At 39.9% G+C, this 16401-nt stretch overlaps 1 protein-coding gene across 1 annotated transcript in view; it reads left to right on the top strand.

The window, feature by feature from the left end:
- DNAH10 (dynein axonemal heavy chain 10) overlaps positions 1–16401 on the top strand; it is a 192677-nt gene that overhangs the window by 96354 nt on the left and 79922 nt on the right. Inside the window, exons 36-44 of the mRNA XM_073676172.1 lie at positions 2519–2665; positions 3146–3337; positions 3502–3620; positions 5477–5635; positions 8508–8643; positions 8731–8853; positions 8963–9097; positions 12223–12439; positions 12526–12645. Of these exons, the coding sequence (XP_073532273.1) occupies positions 2519–2665; positions 3146–3337; positions 3502–3620; positions 5477–5635; positions 8508–8643; positions 8731–8853; positions 8963–9097; positions 12223–12439; positions 12526–12645 (1348 nt within the window). The remainder of the gene's footprint in view (positions 1–2518; positions 2666–3145; positions 3338–3501; positions 3621–5476; positions 5636–8507; positions 8644–8730; positions 8854–8962; positions 9098–12222; positions 12440–12525; positions 12646–16401) is intronic.

Genomic DNA, 16401 nt, shown 5'->3' with positions numbered 1-16401 from the left:
CAGCTTACACTGTAAGATGAGTGCTGGCAGCAGAGCAGGATGCTGCGCTGGAGCAGAGGGAAGAAAGGTGAGTATAATTGTTTATTTTTTTGTGTCCAGCATAATGGGGATGGGGATGCCATGCATACTAGGATGGGGGGGGGTGCCAAGCATACCAGGAAGAGGGATGAGGGGGACCATGCATACCAGGAAGAGGGATGAGGGGTGCCATGCATACCAGGATGAGGAATGAGGGGTGCCATGCATACCAGGATTGAGGGGGGACATGCATACCAGGAAGAGGGATGAGGGGCGCAATGCATACCAGGATTGAGGGGTGCCATGCATACCAGGATGAGGGGTGTCATGCATACCAGGATGAGGGGTGCCATGCATACCAGGATGAGGGGTGCCATGCATACCAGGATGAGGGGTGCCAAGCATACCAAGATGAGGGGTGCCATGCATACCAGGATGAGGGATCAGGGGGTGCCATGCATACCAGAATGAAGGTGTACCATGCATACCAGGATGGGGCTGAAGGATGCCATGCATACCAAGATGGGGATCAGGGGGTGGCATGCATATCAGGATGGAGATGAGGGGTGCCATGCATACCAGTATGTGGATGAGGGGTGCCTTGCATACCAGGATGGGAGATTGGGGTGCCATGCATACCAGGATGGGAGATTGGGGTGCCATGCATACCAGGATGGGAGATTGGGGTGCCATGCATACCAGGATGGGAGATTGGGGTGCCATGCATACCAGGATGAAAGTGTGCCATGCATACTAGGATGGGGATGAGGGGTGCCATGCATACCAGGATGGGGATGAGGGATGTCATGCATACCAGGATGGGGGATTGGGGTGCCATGCATACCAGGATAGGGATGAGGGGTGCCATGCATACCAGGATAGGGATGAGGGATGCCATGCATACCAGGATGGGGATGGGGTCCACGTATAACAGAAAGGAGGGGGCCATATATACAAGGATGGGGGATATTAACAGAATTGGGGGACATTACCCCTATAACAGTGTCAGCAGCCGACCCTTTCCCCCTTAACAATGCATCATGACCACATTTTTTGCTTCAATTTTTTTTCTATTTTCCTCCTCTAAAATCTAGTTGCGTCTTATTGCCCGGTGAGTCTTATAGTCCGAAAAATACGGTAATTTTATGATTTATGAACTAGTATTATTGTTATTAATAAGGTATGTCCTAAGTTGCAACAATATCCAATATATCTACAAACTATAAAGGAAAACCTGCTCAAAGCCTGTTATTAATGCAGATTAGTTTAAAGGGCCTTATTCTACAATTCTGCAGTGAGTCTATGTGACTGCAGACTTGTGAATCCTCACATCATGCGCACTGCGCGCTGTCAGGATTATCCAGTGCTGGTGCTGGGAGCGTCAGGTGCATGACTTCAAGTATACTATATGCATCAATGCAAGTATATTCAGCAAGGCAGGACACATTCTAGTTGGAATGTGGCTGAAAGTATGCAAATCGCATACTTGCGGCCACATGACTGCCCCATTCTTGCCACTGGCACAGGAGAATCCCCACAATATGCAGTGCGCATGATGTGAGGATTCAGAAGTCTGCAGTCACATAGAGTGACTGTAGACTTGTAGGCTAAAGCCGGACAACCCCTTATAACATTGAAGAAAATGTACTTAAAAATAAACACAAATCTTACTACAAAATTTTTATCAGATGGTACTATACACTGTTAGATTGGCTAAGGCTTTTTCCAATCAGTCTCCCAAATGTTGGAGAAATTGTGGTTACAATAGCGATCTGATCCATATTTATTGGAATTCTCTTAAAATTAAACTTCTTTGGAATCTGGTGTCAACTTTTGTTCACAATCTAACTAATAGTAAAGTTCACATAACTCCTCAAATGGCTCTCCTTTCTCTAGAACAAATTCATCCTACTATGAGACCATTACTGATCTATATATTTCTAGTAGTTAAGAACTCGATAGCTGCCTTTGTGGAAAAAAAAAAACATACTCTCCTAAATTCCCAAACATTATTAGAACCATTTCATCCCACATATTTTTTGAATATAAATGGCCATAGCAAATAACATGTACAAAAATTACAAAAAGAAAGTGGTAAGTTTGGTCCCAATTCTTCCCTAGGTTCTCACTGTAATTTAGTAAACTTGTTTGTTTGCCTTGGTATACCATCATCATGGTTATTTTGGTTCAGTTTGGCTCGCTATTAATGTTTATAGTATATTTCCGTTTAATTACCATGAAAGATTGATTAATATTATCTCGATGTTATTATCATATTTTTATTTGTCGATCTCTTGGTTTATCAGGCTGCATAATCTTGGTTCTCCCGTTCATTCCTCCCCTTTTTTCCCCTTATCCTCACCTAGACTCACCTCCGTAATAAAGAGTCCCTTCCCCCTTTACCTTATCTTACCCTTTTCCTACCCCATGTACACTTTGTTTAAAAAATAAACACAATAAAAATTATTGAAAATCAAAAAAATATTTTATGTCATTTTAGAACTTGGCTAAAAAAATGACCGTGTTATATAAACTCGCCAAAGAACAACTGTCCAAACAGCATCATTATGATTTTGGTTTACGAGCCTTAAAATCTGTGTTGGTAATGGCTGGAGAGTTGAAGAGAGGTTCACCAGACTTAAGTGAAGTAAGTAAATTGGAATTTTTAAAGGGATTGTTTCATAAAAATAACCCCCGTTCATATTCTTTTAGGACATATGGACATCCATTGAATAGGGGTTGGGGTTTCCACTTAGGATTGCGCTTTTTGAACCAGAAATGAGAAATGGTAAAAGCGTCTCCTGTTTTTGCAGGCCTGTTAATGCATTAGACTGCAGTTCATTAAAATAGGGCGCTATGTGAGGTTACACGTTTGAGGACAAATCATGTTATTCACTATATCTGAAAAAGAGGAACATACTGTAGGTAATTAATGTCTCCTCAAACCATTTAGAAGGTCGAGTTTGATGACCAGGGAGGGAGACATCATGAATTTATTTCTACTGTGAGGCTACCACTTGGAAAAGATTGGAAAAGCAATGGGGTGCACTAGTCTTTGTAAATGCTTTGGCCTATGTTACACCTCTCAGTGCAAATATTTGGCTTTAATATGTGCCATTCCTTTTAGGATGTTGTTTTGATGAGGGCACTGAGAGACATGAACCTACCCAAGTTTGTGTTTGAGGATGTCCCCTTGTTTCTTGGCTTAATTTCGGACTTGTTCCCGGGACTTGACTGTCCTCGAGTTCGCTACCCTAACTTTAATGATGCGGTAGAAGAGGCTCTCATAGACAACAACTATGTCCTGCTGCCTGTTCAGGTAAGTGTATGACAAAGAAATTTTGCAACGCTGACTTTTCCTACTGAAATCAATGGCCCTAAATTTAAAGACTTGGTATAAAGAGGGTACACAGAGAAGAGAAATTATGAGTTGTGTTGTATTCATCTATCGCTTTTATTCATTTTTATTTATTCTTTTTATAGGTAGACAAAGTTGTTCAGATGTATGAGACTATGCTGACACGTCACACCACCATGGTGGTTGGACCCACAGGAGGGGGGAAATCTGTTGTAATTAATACTTTGTGTTTAGCACAGACTAAGTAAGTATCCTACAGTACATCCTTTCCTTATAGGCAATATGTAGGCTGGAGCTATACAGCAACATGTGTTATGCGACAGCAATTCTCAGACTAGACCAAAAACATCTGTGCGACTTGTCTATGATTTTGCTGTAAAAAATGGCCAAATCACAGATACTTGTAAGTCTCGCATGAGTCGCAGTTGTATGTGACTTTCACTGAAGTCTACAGCAAATAACTCGCATGAGTTTTGCAACAGAGAATCCAACACATTTGGAAACATTTGTGAGTGTGTGTTGCAGTTGCAGTCGGGTGCAATGCGACACCATAGGAAGTCATTACATGCGATGTTCTAATGTGACAGAGATTTTCCTGTCACCGTGTAACTCTAGCCTTTATGTTAAAAGGGGGGTCTGAAATACAAATTAATTTTCGTCCTAAATGCCTATCTATTTAATGCCATAATCTAACTATTTTCCAATAGATTTTAATTAAAAATGATCTATACTTCCTTAACTACACTAACAGGTTTTTTGTTTTTTTTACAACTTCCTTTTTGATGTTTCATGTGAGAATGTGAGAATCCTAGTGCATGCTGGGATACTCAAACAAAGCCTGATCAGGGTACAGAGGCTGCAGTCACGAAGCGTCTTCGGTGACCTTTGTTTTAGGGGCTGGGCTAGTCCCTGCTCTGTCACTGTGGGATGTGCACAATGACAGTTCACTCTCTGGCTGTCTCAGATCAGTAGTAACGATCCGGCAACAGAGCGTACTGTCAGAGTGCATTGTAAGACGAATAGCCGGCTTGCAGAGACCAGCGCCGCCCCCCGCAAGTGATGTCACTTGTGGGGACTGTGCTGGTCTTTGCAAGCTGTGTATTCGTCTTTCTCTTATAACGTACACTGACAGTGTTCTCTGTAGCTAGATCGTTATCTGAGCTGGCAAGACAGCGAACGTTCATTGTGCACATCCCACAGTGACAAAGCAGGGACTAGCCCAGCCCCTGATACGAAGGTCACTGATGACGCTTTGTTTCTGGGAGGGGGCAGGGGCTGCGGCAGTGACCACAGCCTCTGACCCTGATGACGCTTCTTTTGATTATCCCAGCATCCACTGGTATTCTCACACGAAGCATCATCAAAAAGGAAGTTGTCAAAAAAAAAAAAAAATGTTTGATAGGGTAGTTAGGGAAGGATAGGGAATTTTTAATTAAAGTGTATTAGAAAATAGAATAGATTATGGCATTAAATAGATAGGCAATTAGGATAAAATCAATTTGTTTTTTGGACCACCCCTTTAAAGCCCAAAACAGATTATGCTCAGTGATTGTGTGCTGTTTCAGCAATTTTTAGTAACATGTTTATTTGTTCTGTCATTTTTTTTTATGTTTTGCAGTAGCATCTGCCGTATTTTGCCTATTTTAATCTATTTCATTTTGGGTATACGTCTTTGTAGCTGCCTAAATGTTTTTTTTTTTTACTGTACTGCTACTTTTACTACTGTAATAAGTTATTCTCATTAAGTAAAATGGGTTGTTGGCACTATTGCTTTACAAAACTAGGGTAGTGGGTTCAAATTGAACAAAAGATACATCTACATCTGTTCTCCCCATATTTGTATGAATTGCCTTTGGGTTTGCAGTTTTTTTCTTGCATTTAAAAAAAAATATATATATATATATATATATATATATATATATATATATATATATATATATATATATATATATATATATATATATATATATATATATATACACACACACACACACTGTATATTGGCGCTATATTAGTGGCAGAAATTAATTACCGTAATTATTATCCAGTTGAGTGTTGAATATTATTGCTAATGCTAAAAAATAATATTATCTTTACCAGACTTGGTCTCACAACTAAGTTGTATACACTGAATCCCAAGGCCATGAGTGTGATTGAATTGTACGGTATCCTGGACCCAACAACCAGGGACTGGACTGATGGCGTCCTTTCAAACATCTTCAGGGAAATCAACAAGCCAACCGATAAAAAAGAGAGACGGTAAGAGAGTAAAGAATGAAGTTTTGTTCCGATCACATGTTGGGCACCACCAGTTCTCAATGGACCCCAATAACTTATATGGGGTTTCCACTGAGGGGTATGTTGTCTTTGGACAGAGAATATTCCTGCATGCAACACTATGTTTTGATCAAATATGACAGAATCTTTGAGGCGCCTAACTAAGGGCTCATTCAGACATCCGTGCCAATCAGTCCAAGCACAGACCGCTAATGCTCAGACTTTCCGCGGCTCTCCTGCCCCGAGCGTGACAGCTTCAGGTATTTTTATGAGGCTGTCAGTCTTGGATCCAGAGAGCTGTGGCCAGCCCTTGCATTGTGGTCCAATCTTGGATCGATTTGCTCAGATGTCTGAATGAGCCTTAAGATGTAAGAGTAACCTGATCTGTTACTAAATAAATAAGTATAATTGTATCATGTGGAAGTCGCCAATATACTAACTAGTGATATGAAAGGGACTTCATGTAAAGTGTTGAGTAACACTAGAACTCAAGCCATTAGACTCCTTTAGAGGAAGACAAACCATTAGCCTCATTCACTTCTATGAGAAATTTTCTACTAACTTTACTGGGACATTGTGTAAAGCTGAAAAATAGTGCCAAGCTAGCTTTAAAGAAATACTTTGAAACCTATCTAGGTATTTGATGAATGTGTTTTTGGAGTGTGTTAATTTAAGACCATTCAGGTATTGGATATACTGAGAATGCTATACCTAGCCTGGAAAATATTCGCATCACGTTGGATCCAACTTGTCCTCGTCTCGGCTAGAGAATTGAGTTTCCAAAAAAATGAAATTATTAGCTAGAACATGGAGAGTACGTGGAATTGTATTGCTAAATTCAAAGCTTTTTGGGGAAGATGGCTAGACACACCTGGTCTTCCTACACAGGCCTTATTAGATACCAGGCTTAGCCTTAGGCAATGGTAGCAGCTCCTAAATCATAGTAGATGTAATTTATAGTCTGCCGCATGGTGACCACGTATTTCACATAATCTATGAAGAAACAGTCTCTAGTAGACCACTGGATGCAAAACTTGATGATGTGGGTTATGTTTGTGATTTATGAGGATTGGGGAGATGAGAGAAATAGGGCTTGGAGCTAGTCTAGGGTGTGCAGGATAGATTCAATGGCTCCTATCTTAATGACTGTAATCCTCGTGTTTCTTTTTGAATGTAATTGTTCTTATATACTGTATGTTAGTACAGCTTAAAATTGTTCCATAAAATAGTATCTGATTAAAAAGATTAAAGAATGATTTTATATCTGAAGCAAATATAAAGGGGTTTGCCAAATTACAGCCATTCAGCAGGGCTTTACAATTTTTGCTGAAGTTAAATTACTTTGTAATCGTCAATCTATAATTTTCCAGCCGTGCTGGGCACTGCCTGTACACTGATGTTCTCAGAAAGAACTTTGAGGCCATGTTCACATAGCGGAAATGTTATATTATATAGATACCATGGCACAGAAATATTTGCAAGTGAAAAAAACGTAATTTAATGATGCAGCCAAAATTATCTGTACATGAAACAGGCCGACGTTTCGGTCAGGATGACCATTATCAGGGCCAAATATGAGACAGATGAAGAATTGCTGCATGAATTCCTCATCTGTCTCACATTTGGCCCTGATAATGGTCATCCTGACCGAAACGTCGGCCTGTTTCATGTACAGATAATTTTGGCTGCATCATTAAATTACGTTTTTTTCACTTGCAAATATTTCTGTGCCATGGTATTTATATAATATAGCCTTTTTTTCTACCACAAAGCACGAAACTTATCTTTACCGTCATGTGCCCACCATATTTTTTTTATAGCAGAAATGTTGCGCTTTTTTCTGCTGCTTTTTATTTTCTTTACTTATTTATATTTTCTGCAAGTGTCCGCACCAAAATACGTAATAACAATCTTCTCTGATTATTGCATTTTTGACGTGTTTTTCTCTGTATTTTCCCCTTTGCGTTTTTGATGCAGATTTGAAGCAGTGTTTTAAATGCTTCTTTCAGTATTGAAAAGCTTTGATTCTGCACTTAAAAGAACAACTGCGTTTTTTACTTGCATTTTTATAAACTCCCCATAGAAACCTATAGAGAAGTAAAAATGCACCAAAAAAATTTCACATTTCATCATCGTCTTTGAACTGCTATGTATGAGTTTTCATGAGATCACATCCATTTTGCTTGAGCTGTTGAACACAGTGGATTTTCTGCACCGCAAAAACGGAGCGGAAAAAAATGCTGTATTTACTCTACATGTGAACATGGCCTAACTTATAACATACAGTACATGTATGAGTATTAGGAAACTGATATGTGTACTTTATACTTTGCAATTCAACGCCTACATTCATTTTTTTGTAACTTTCCTCCACTCTTATTGTTTTCTAATCTGATCTTACTAATATCTTATGCTATGGCTCTGAAGAGGCAATTTGCATATTAAATTTCCCAGAGTGGCATTGCATGGCGAATAAGCCTCCTTACCTTTTCATGCCAAAGTCAGTATGTCACTCTCCACAAGGAGAAACCCTTAGACCTCAGTCCAGAGCCTCTCACCTAGTCAAATCAGTTCTCATACTTTGCACTGACTAGGGGCTATACACCGAAACACTGTGTCTAAGTCAGATTGCAAGCCTCATTAAAAGGTCGAAAGTGACTTGTAGGATTGCTGCTTCCAACAGGTGGCGCAATAGAGTTCAAGTTCTCTTCCTCTCGGAAGAGGCAATTTGCATACTATGTTATGGCTAACATTTTTCTTAATATTCTGATGTGTAATTATACTGGAAATATATTATTTGATGTCGAGGTTGCTTATTATTTCGGCCATAAAGCAATATATTTATTTTCTACAGGTATATATTGTTTGATGGGGATGTTGATGCTCTCTGGGTGGAAAACATGAATTCAGTGATGGATGACAACAAGTTATTGACCTTGGCAAATGGAGAGAGAATTAGACTTCAGCCGCACTGTGCATTATTGTTTGAGGTCCGGGCTATTTTCATCTTATTATTGATTTGCTTCATCTGCAGTCTCTCTTATGCTGCTGTATAAACCTGTGTCTTATTTCTTTAGGTTGGAGATTTACAATACGCGTCACCGGCTACTGTGTCCCGTTGTGGGATGGTTTTTGTAGACCCTAAGAACCTTAAATACAGGCCTTACTGGCAGAAGTGGGTCGGCAATAGGCAAAACAAGGTAAAGGCGTAAAGAAAAAGAAAAGTTTGACTTATAGAAACTTTCTTAACTTTCAATTTATCAATTCTGATGATTTGAAATTTTGGCTAAATTGCCTAATTTGTTTCAGCAAGAGCAAGTTGAATTAAACCGCTTATTTGAGAAATACGTGCCTCCTTGCATTGAAATGATTATTGAAGGAATTCTGGACGGGAAACAAGGAGAAAAGTTAAAAACTATTGTTCCTCAAACAGATCTAAACATGGTAAATATCAATGATTTGGTTTTACATTATGTGAGAATGGTAAATTAACTCTTTGCCAGAATAAAGGAAACTAGCTTGCTAGTGCCACCTAAGGGAGTAGCTTACTTGTATGTCAATGTCCAATTGTTTTATGAGCCTTGCAACATGACTATTAGCCAAGACAACCCATCTACAGACTGCTGTTTCAGGTACTTGCCCCCCATTGGTACAGAGCAGAGTTTTGTTGACTGTATGAAATAACCTTGCTGCAGTTTTTTTGGGGACAAATGGGGCTGTATTGGCTCTTTTTTTAGAGACCAGCTATGTATGAAGCTTTATTGCATGTATGGAATATGAACTCCATCCATCTACAGTACAGACTGCTGTTTCAGGTACTTGCCCCTCATTGGTACAGAGCAGAGTTTTTTTGGCTGTATGAGATAATCTTAGTACAGCTTTTTTTTGGGACAGTTTGGGCTGTATTGGCTCTTTTTTACTGCACCAGCTACAGTGGCATGTAAAAGTTTGGGCACCCCTGGTCAAAATCACTGTTATTGTGAACAGTTAAGCAAGCTGAAGATGAAATTATTTCTAAAAGGCATATGGTTAAAGATGACATATTTCAGTTGTATTTTAGGCAAATAAATATATATATTGTCTTTTTTTTCATTTTAAAAAATTACAATAAGGGAAATGGGATGTGTGCTTTGATAATTTTGACCAAGGTTTCTGACCTTAATTAGCCTGTTAGGGTTATGGCTTGTTCACTACCATCGTTAGGAAATGGCAGGTAATGAAAATTTCCCAGCTTTATAAAAACCAAGCCTCCTCGAACTTTATGCCAAAAAAACAGCAACCATGGGTTCTTCTAAGCAGCTGCCTAGCACTCTGAAAATGAAAATGGTGGAAGCCCATAAAGCAGGAGAAGGCTATAAGAGATAGCAAAGCATTTTCAAGTTGCCCTTTCCTCAGTTTGAAATGTAATTAAGAAATGGCAGTTAACAGGAATAGTGAAGGTCAAGATAAGGTCTGGAAGACCAAGCCAAGTTTCAGTGAGCTGCTCGTACGATTGCTAGAGAGGCAAATCAGAACCCCCGCTTGACCTCAAAAGACCTACAGAAAGATTTAGCAGACTCTAGCTTTGTGGTTCATTGTTCAACTGTTCAGAGACACCTGCACAAATATGATCTTCATGGAAGAGTCATCAGAAGAAAACCTCTCCTGCAGCCTCACCATAAAATTCAGCATCAGAAGTATGCAAAAGAACATCTAAACAAGCCTGATACATTTTGGAAACAAGTTCTGACGACCGAAAAGGTTAAAATAGAAGTCTTTGACCACAATGATCAAAGGTATGTGTGGAGAAAAAAGGCCACCAAATTTCAGGAAAATAACATCTCGCCAACTATTAAGCATGGGGGTGGATCAGTCATGCTTTGGGGTTGTGTACAGCCGATAGTACAGGGGACATTTCACGGGCAGAGGGAACAATGTATTCAATGAAATTTCAAAAAATTCTTGATGCAAACATAACACCATCTGTAAAAAAGCTGAAGTTGAAAAGAGGATGGCTTCTACAAATGGTTAATGATCCTAAACAAACATCAAAATCCACAATAGGCTACCTCAAAAGGTGCAAGCTGAAGGTTTTACAATGGCCCTCACAATCCCCTTTTCTGAACATCAATGAAAATCTGTGGCTAGATCTCAAAATAGCAGTGCATGCAAGATGACCAAGAAATCTCACAGAACTGGAAGGATTTTCCAAGGAAGAATGGATAAAAATCCCTCAAACAAGAATTGAAAAACTCTTGTCTTGCTACAAAAAGCTTTTACAAGCTGTGATACTTTCAAAAGGGGGTGCTACTAGGTACTAACCATGCAGGATGCCCAAACTTTTGCATTGGTCCATTTTCCTTTTTCGTCATTTTTAAAATGTAAAAGATTAAAAAATATATATTTTTTGCCTAAAATACAAAGGAAATCTGTTATCTTTAACTTCAGGCCTTTTAGAGATCATTTCATCTTCAACTTGCTTAACTGTTCACAATAACACTAACTTTGACCAGGGGTGCCCAAACTTTTACATGCCACTGTATGTATGAAGTGTTATTGTCTCTATGGGAATATGAAATCCATCGACAGCTGTTTTGTTGCCCCTCACCAGTAGAGAGCAGGGTCTGACTGGCTGAATGGAACACCCTTTACAAAGCTTTTAGGAAAAAGGTTGACAGGTTATTCTTAAAGAAGCCTGTCACCCCCAAAATAACTTTTAGACTAACTATACAGTGATATGGAGGACATCACCCTTATAAAAATCATACTATAACTGTACCTGTTTTTGGTACAGTGCTTGTGAAAATAACGTTTAATCTATATGCAAATGAGGGGCCTTCGGTGCACCCATGGTGTGGCCATGCGCTTGGTGCACCATTACGCCCCCTCAGTTTGCGTCTTGGGGACGATGCTCACTCCTAGAGTGAATACTGCCCAGCGTATGTGTGCATGCGCGCTGATCTTGGCTGTGCTGGCTGCACGCGCACACGGTAGCTGAACGTGTTCTCCTTCCTTGTTCCTCTCTGCTGATGTTGCTTGGTACTTCAGGAGCTTAGTGAGTGGAGTCCGCAGAGAGCGAGGTAGGACAACACACCTAACTACTATGTGTGCCAGTATCAGTGCGCACACACAGGGCAATGTTTGCTCTAGGAGTAAGCACTGTTCTTCACAAGCTAGGGCATTCCCTAAGATGCAAATTGAGAGGGTTAAATGTGCACCTAGCTCACTGCCACGTTATGAGTGCACATAATCCTCCTAATTTCCATGTGGATTAAAAGTTATTTTCACAAGCATTGTACCAGTAACAGGTGCTAGTATTACTTTTATTGGGTTGAAGCCCCCTATATTACTGAATAGTTAGTCTAAAAGGCATTTTGGAGGTGAGAGACTCCCTTTAATTAAGGAGACCAGCTGTGTATGAAGCTTTATCTGAACCATTTATGGATAATAGATTGCTGCCAGTAAAACCGTCAAAGGGAACCCTTAGTCAATTCCCTGGGACCCATAGCCATTGATCAATTCTACATATACATTTTAAGATTTCCTTTTAATATTAGAAATGCAATGTACTATTCTCATGAACTCCATAGGTGACACAACTGTCCATGATGCTTGATGCTTTAATTGAAAAAGAGGTTGAAGATGTAGACATCCTGGAATGCTACTTCATAGAGGCTTTATACTGCTCTTTGGGAGCAACATTGCTTGAAAATGGAAGAAATAAATTTGATGAGTACATGAAACGTTTAGCCTCAATGTCAACTAGTTATGATGAGCAGATTCTAACTGGACCTGGAGAACTTCCCGGTAAGTGCCATTCCACAAAGAAGATTACATTTCTAATCTGGTGAATTTAATTAAAGAGAATTACTTACATTTGTGGGTTTTTTCAGGTCAGCTAACTACTATTTATGACTTTCATTTTGATGGTGAGAAAAAGAAATGGATACCTTGGAGCAACTTGGTCTCAAAATATATTCATAAACCAGAGGAGAAATTTATTGATATTCTAGGTAAGTTTGAGGATGTACTAATGTTCTTGATATCAAAGCTTTTATATAACCTATGCTTACAGTGGGTACGGAAAGTATTCAGACCCCTTTAAATTTTTTACTCTCTGTTTCATTGCAGCCATTTGGTAAATTCTAAAATGTTCATTTTTTTCTCGTTAAAATACCCTCTGAACCCCATCTTGACTGAAAAAAAACAGAAATGTAGACATTTTTTGCCACTTTATTAAAAAAACAAACAACTGAAATATCACATGTTCATAAGTATTCAGACCCTTTGCTCAGTATTGAGTAGAAGCACCCTTTTGATCTAGTACAGCTATGAGTCTTCTTGGAAATGATGCAACACGTTTTTCACACTTGGATTTGGGGATCCTCTGCCATTCTTCCTTGCAGATCCTCTCCAGTTCTGTCAGGTTGGATGGTGAATGTTGGTGGACCGCCATTTTCAGGTCTCTCCAGTGATGCTCAATTGGGTTTAGGTCAGGGCTCTGGTTGGCCAGTCAAGAATGGTCACAGAGTTGTTCTCAGGCCACTCCTTTGTTATTTTAGCTGTGTGCTTAGGGTCATTGTCTTGTTGGAAGGTGGACCTTCGGCCAAGTCTGAGGTCCAGAGCACTCTGGAAGAGGTTTTCATCCAGGATATCTCTGTACTTGGCCGCATTCATGTTTCCTTCAATTGCAACCAGTCGTCCTGTCCCTGCAGCTGAAAAACACCCCCATAGCATGATGCTGCCACCACCATTTTTCACTTTTGGGATTGTATTGGGCAGGTGATGAGCAGTGCCTGGTTTTCTCCACACATACCGCTTAGAATTATCACCAAAAAGTTCTATCTTCGTCTCATCAGACCAGAGAATCTTATTTGTCATAGTCTGGAGGTCCTTCATGTGTTTTTGAGCAAACTCTATGCAGGCTTTCATATGTCTTGCACTGAGGAGAGGCTTCCGTCGGGCCACTCTGCCATAAGGCCCGATTGGTGGAGGGCTGCAGTGATAGTTGACTTTGTGGAACTTTCTCCCATCTCCCTACTGCATCTCTGGAGCTCAGCCACAGTGATCTTGGGTTTCTTCTTTACCTCTCTCACCAAGGCTCTTCTCCCACGATTGCTCAGTTTGGCTGGACGGCCAGGTCTAGGAAGACTTCTGGTGGTCCCAAACTTCTTCCATTTAAGGATTATGGAGGCCACTGTGCTTTTAGGAACCTTGAGTAATGCAGAAATTCTTTTTTAACTTTGGCCATATCTGTGCCTTGCCACAATTCTGTCTCTGAGCTCCTTGGGCAGTTCCTTTGAGCTCATGATTCTCAGTTGGTCTGACATGCGCTGTGAGCTGTGAGGTCTTATATAGACAGGTGTGTGCCTTTCCACATCAAGACCCATCAGTTTAATTAAACATAGCTGGACTCCAATGAAGGAGTAGAACCATCTGAAGGAGGATCACAAGGAAATGGACAGCATGTGACTTAAACATGAGTGTCTGAGCAAAGGGTCTGAATACTTATGACCATGTGATATTTCAGTTTTTCTTTTTTAATAAATTTACAAAAATTTCTACATTTCTGTTTTTTTCAGTCAAGATGGGGTGCAGAGTGTACTTTAATGAGAAAAAAATGAACTTTTTAGAATTTACCAAATGGCTGCAATGAAACAAATCGTGAAAAATTTAAAGGGGTCTGAATACTTTCCGTACCCACTGTATGTTTTGAATTATTCAGACATTCAATTTTCTAAGATATATGGTCAAAATTCTTAATGGTGTTTTTAAAGTGTTATCTCCTTTAACCCAGCAAATTTTTACATATCCATAGTTAATAACCTAATGTGTTGGGACAACTCCTTTAGTGTGATCCAATCAATGAGGAAATCCAAGTTACTGACATCTTTTCTGCTGAACTTCCGCTTATATTTTTACCCACTTTCATATTTACACATGTACATTCATATGTGTGAAGGGGTTAAAAAATAAATATACAGTAATGCATGTTAATGTAGCTAGTGACAATACAGATGTCCTGTTCTGTGGGCACTCTTCAACTACTGCTGTATCATTTACATTGGGCCAATCCGTTTTACCCGATTCATCAGTTTTCACCCAAATTCTGTTGAAAAGTATTTGAAATATCGCAAACTTTTAGCGCTTTAACGCCAGTCTTGACTAGCTTTGCCCATTTTTGAAAAGTAGGAGAGCTCAGCTGGCAAATTTATCATAATTTACACCACAAAAGTTGCTTATATTAAAGCTAAAATGTATTCGAGTCATTACTTGCGGTGGTGCACCACCTGCCTCTTATTGAATTTGGAGCATCTTACTGTAGCGCACTATTCATCAAGACAGGGGTGCAAAATACTAGTCTTGATGATTCAGGGCCAGTGTGTTAGTAAGTGGCTTAATTTTTCATGATCTGTTCATTTTTAATTAAAAAAATGTTTCTTAATGTGTCCATACTCTGATGACCGCCAGCTATTCCTGCTGAATCCCCAAAATACATGCACACTTGGTTCAGATACGTGCACATGTTTTTAATGGGGAGAGAGGACTATATCACTGCTTGACCCTTAGGTTGAAATGCCTGAGTCTTCTTTCTCATCATCTTTTTGGAGAAATTCTGTAGGCCCCATTTACTTGAAATGGTTGGCCAGTCCCACCAAATCTAATGGGTTCGACAGATTTTGCTCAGTGGAAAAATACTTTAAGATACAGTCTCTGTCACGGATTTACCATGACAGAGAGAAGCCAGAAGACTGCAGCATCTGATTTCACGTATGCCTGCACTGATCAGAAGCACTTCTCCTTAATATTAAACGGTGCAGCTTTCTGTTGGCAGTGCAGGGGTTAATCTGTTCAGCTTGGAATCTCTGAAGCTTCCCAGCTTGGATGATCTCAGCTGTTTAGTATTGGCCACTCCCCTCTCCAGTGTTAAGTCTTGTACTGCTTGGTGAGGAGTGAAGGAGTCGGTTGTTGGTAGAGGCGTTTGGAGTGTTGATCTGTGACTGTTGCTAAGTGTTTCGGCTGTGTGCAAATCCTCATTGTCTCCTATTTAGTTTCCCTTCCTTTTCTCCCCGGTGTGCCTCTCTGTTGTCTGTGAGTGCATATTTGTATGATTAGTATTTTCATTTATCCCTGTAAATCCTTCCTTGTTGGTCTAGTTTGCGTATATACAGTTAGGTCCATATATATTTGGACAGAGACAATATTTTTCTAATTTTGGTTCTAGACATTACCACAATGAATTTTAAACAAAACAATTCAGATGCAGTTGAAGTTCAGACTTTCAGCTTTCATTTGAGGGTATCCACATTAAAATTGGATGAAGGGTTTAGGAGTTTCAGCTCCTTAACATGTGCCACCCTGTTTTTAAAGGGACCAAAAGGAATTGGACAATTGACTCCAAGGCTATTTCATGGACAGGTGTGGGCAATCCCTTCATTATGTCATTCTCAATTAAGCAGATAAAAGGCCTGGAGTTGATTTGAGGTGTGGTGCTTGCATTTGGAAGGTTTTGGTGTGAAGTAAACATGCGGTCAAAGGAGCTCTCCATGCAGGTGAAACAAGCCATCCTTAAGCTGCAAGAACAGAAAAAACCCATCCGAGAAATTGCTACAATATTAGGAGTGGCAAAATCTACAGTTTGGTACATCCTGAGAAAGAAAGAACGCACTGGTGAACTCATCAATGCAAAAAGACCTGGGCGCCCACGGAAGACAACAGTGGTGGATGATCGCAGAATAATCTCCATGGTGAAGAGAAACCCCTTCACA

Source organism: Phyllobates terribilis, unplaced genomic scaffold (genome assembly GCF_046119375.1).
Source record: "Phyllobates terribilis strain yellow unplaced genomic scaffold, ASM4611937v1 Scaffold_1__5_contigs__length_1240528914, whole genome shotgun sequence".
NCBI lineage: Eukaryota > Metazoa > Chordata > Amphibia > Anura > Dendrobatidae > Phyllobates > Phyllobates terribilis.
Note: the sequence above shows the minus strand (reverse complement) of the source record. Positions and strands in the feature narration are given on the sequence as shown.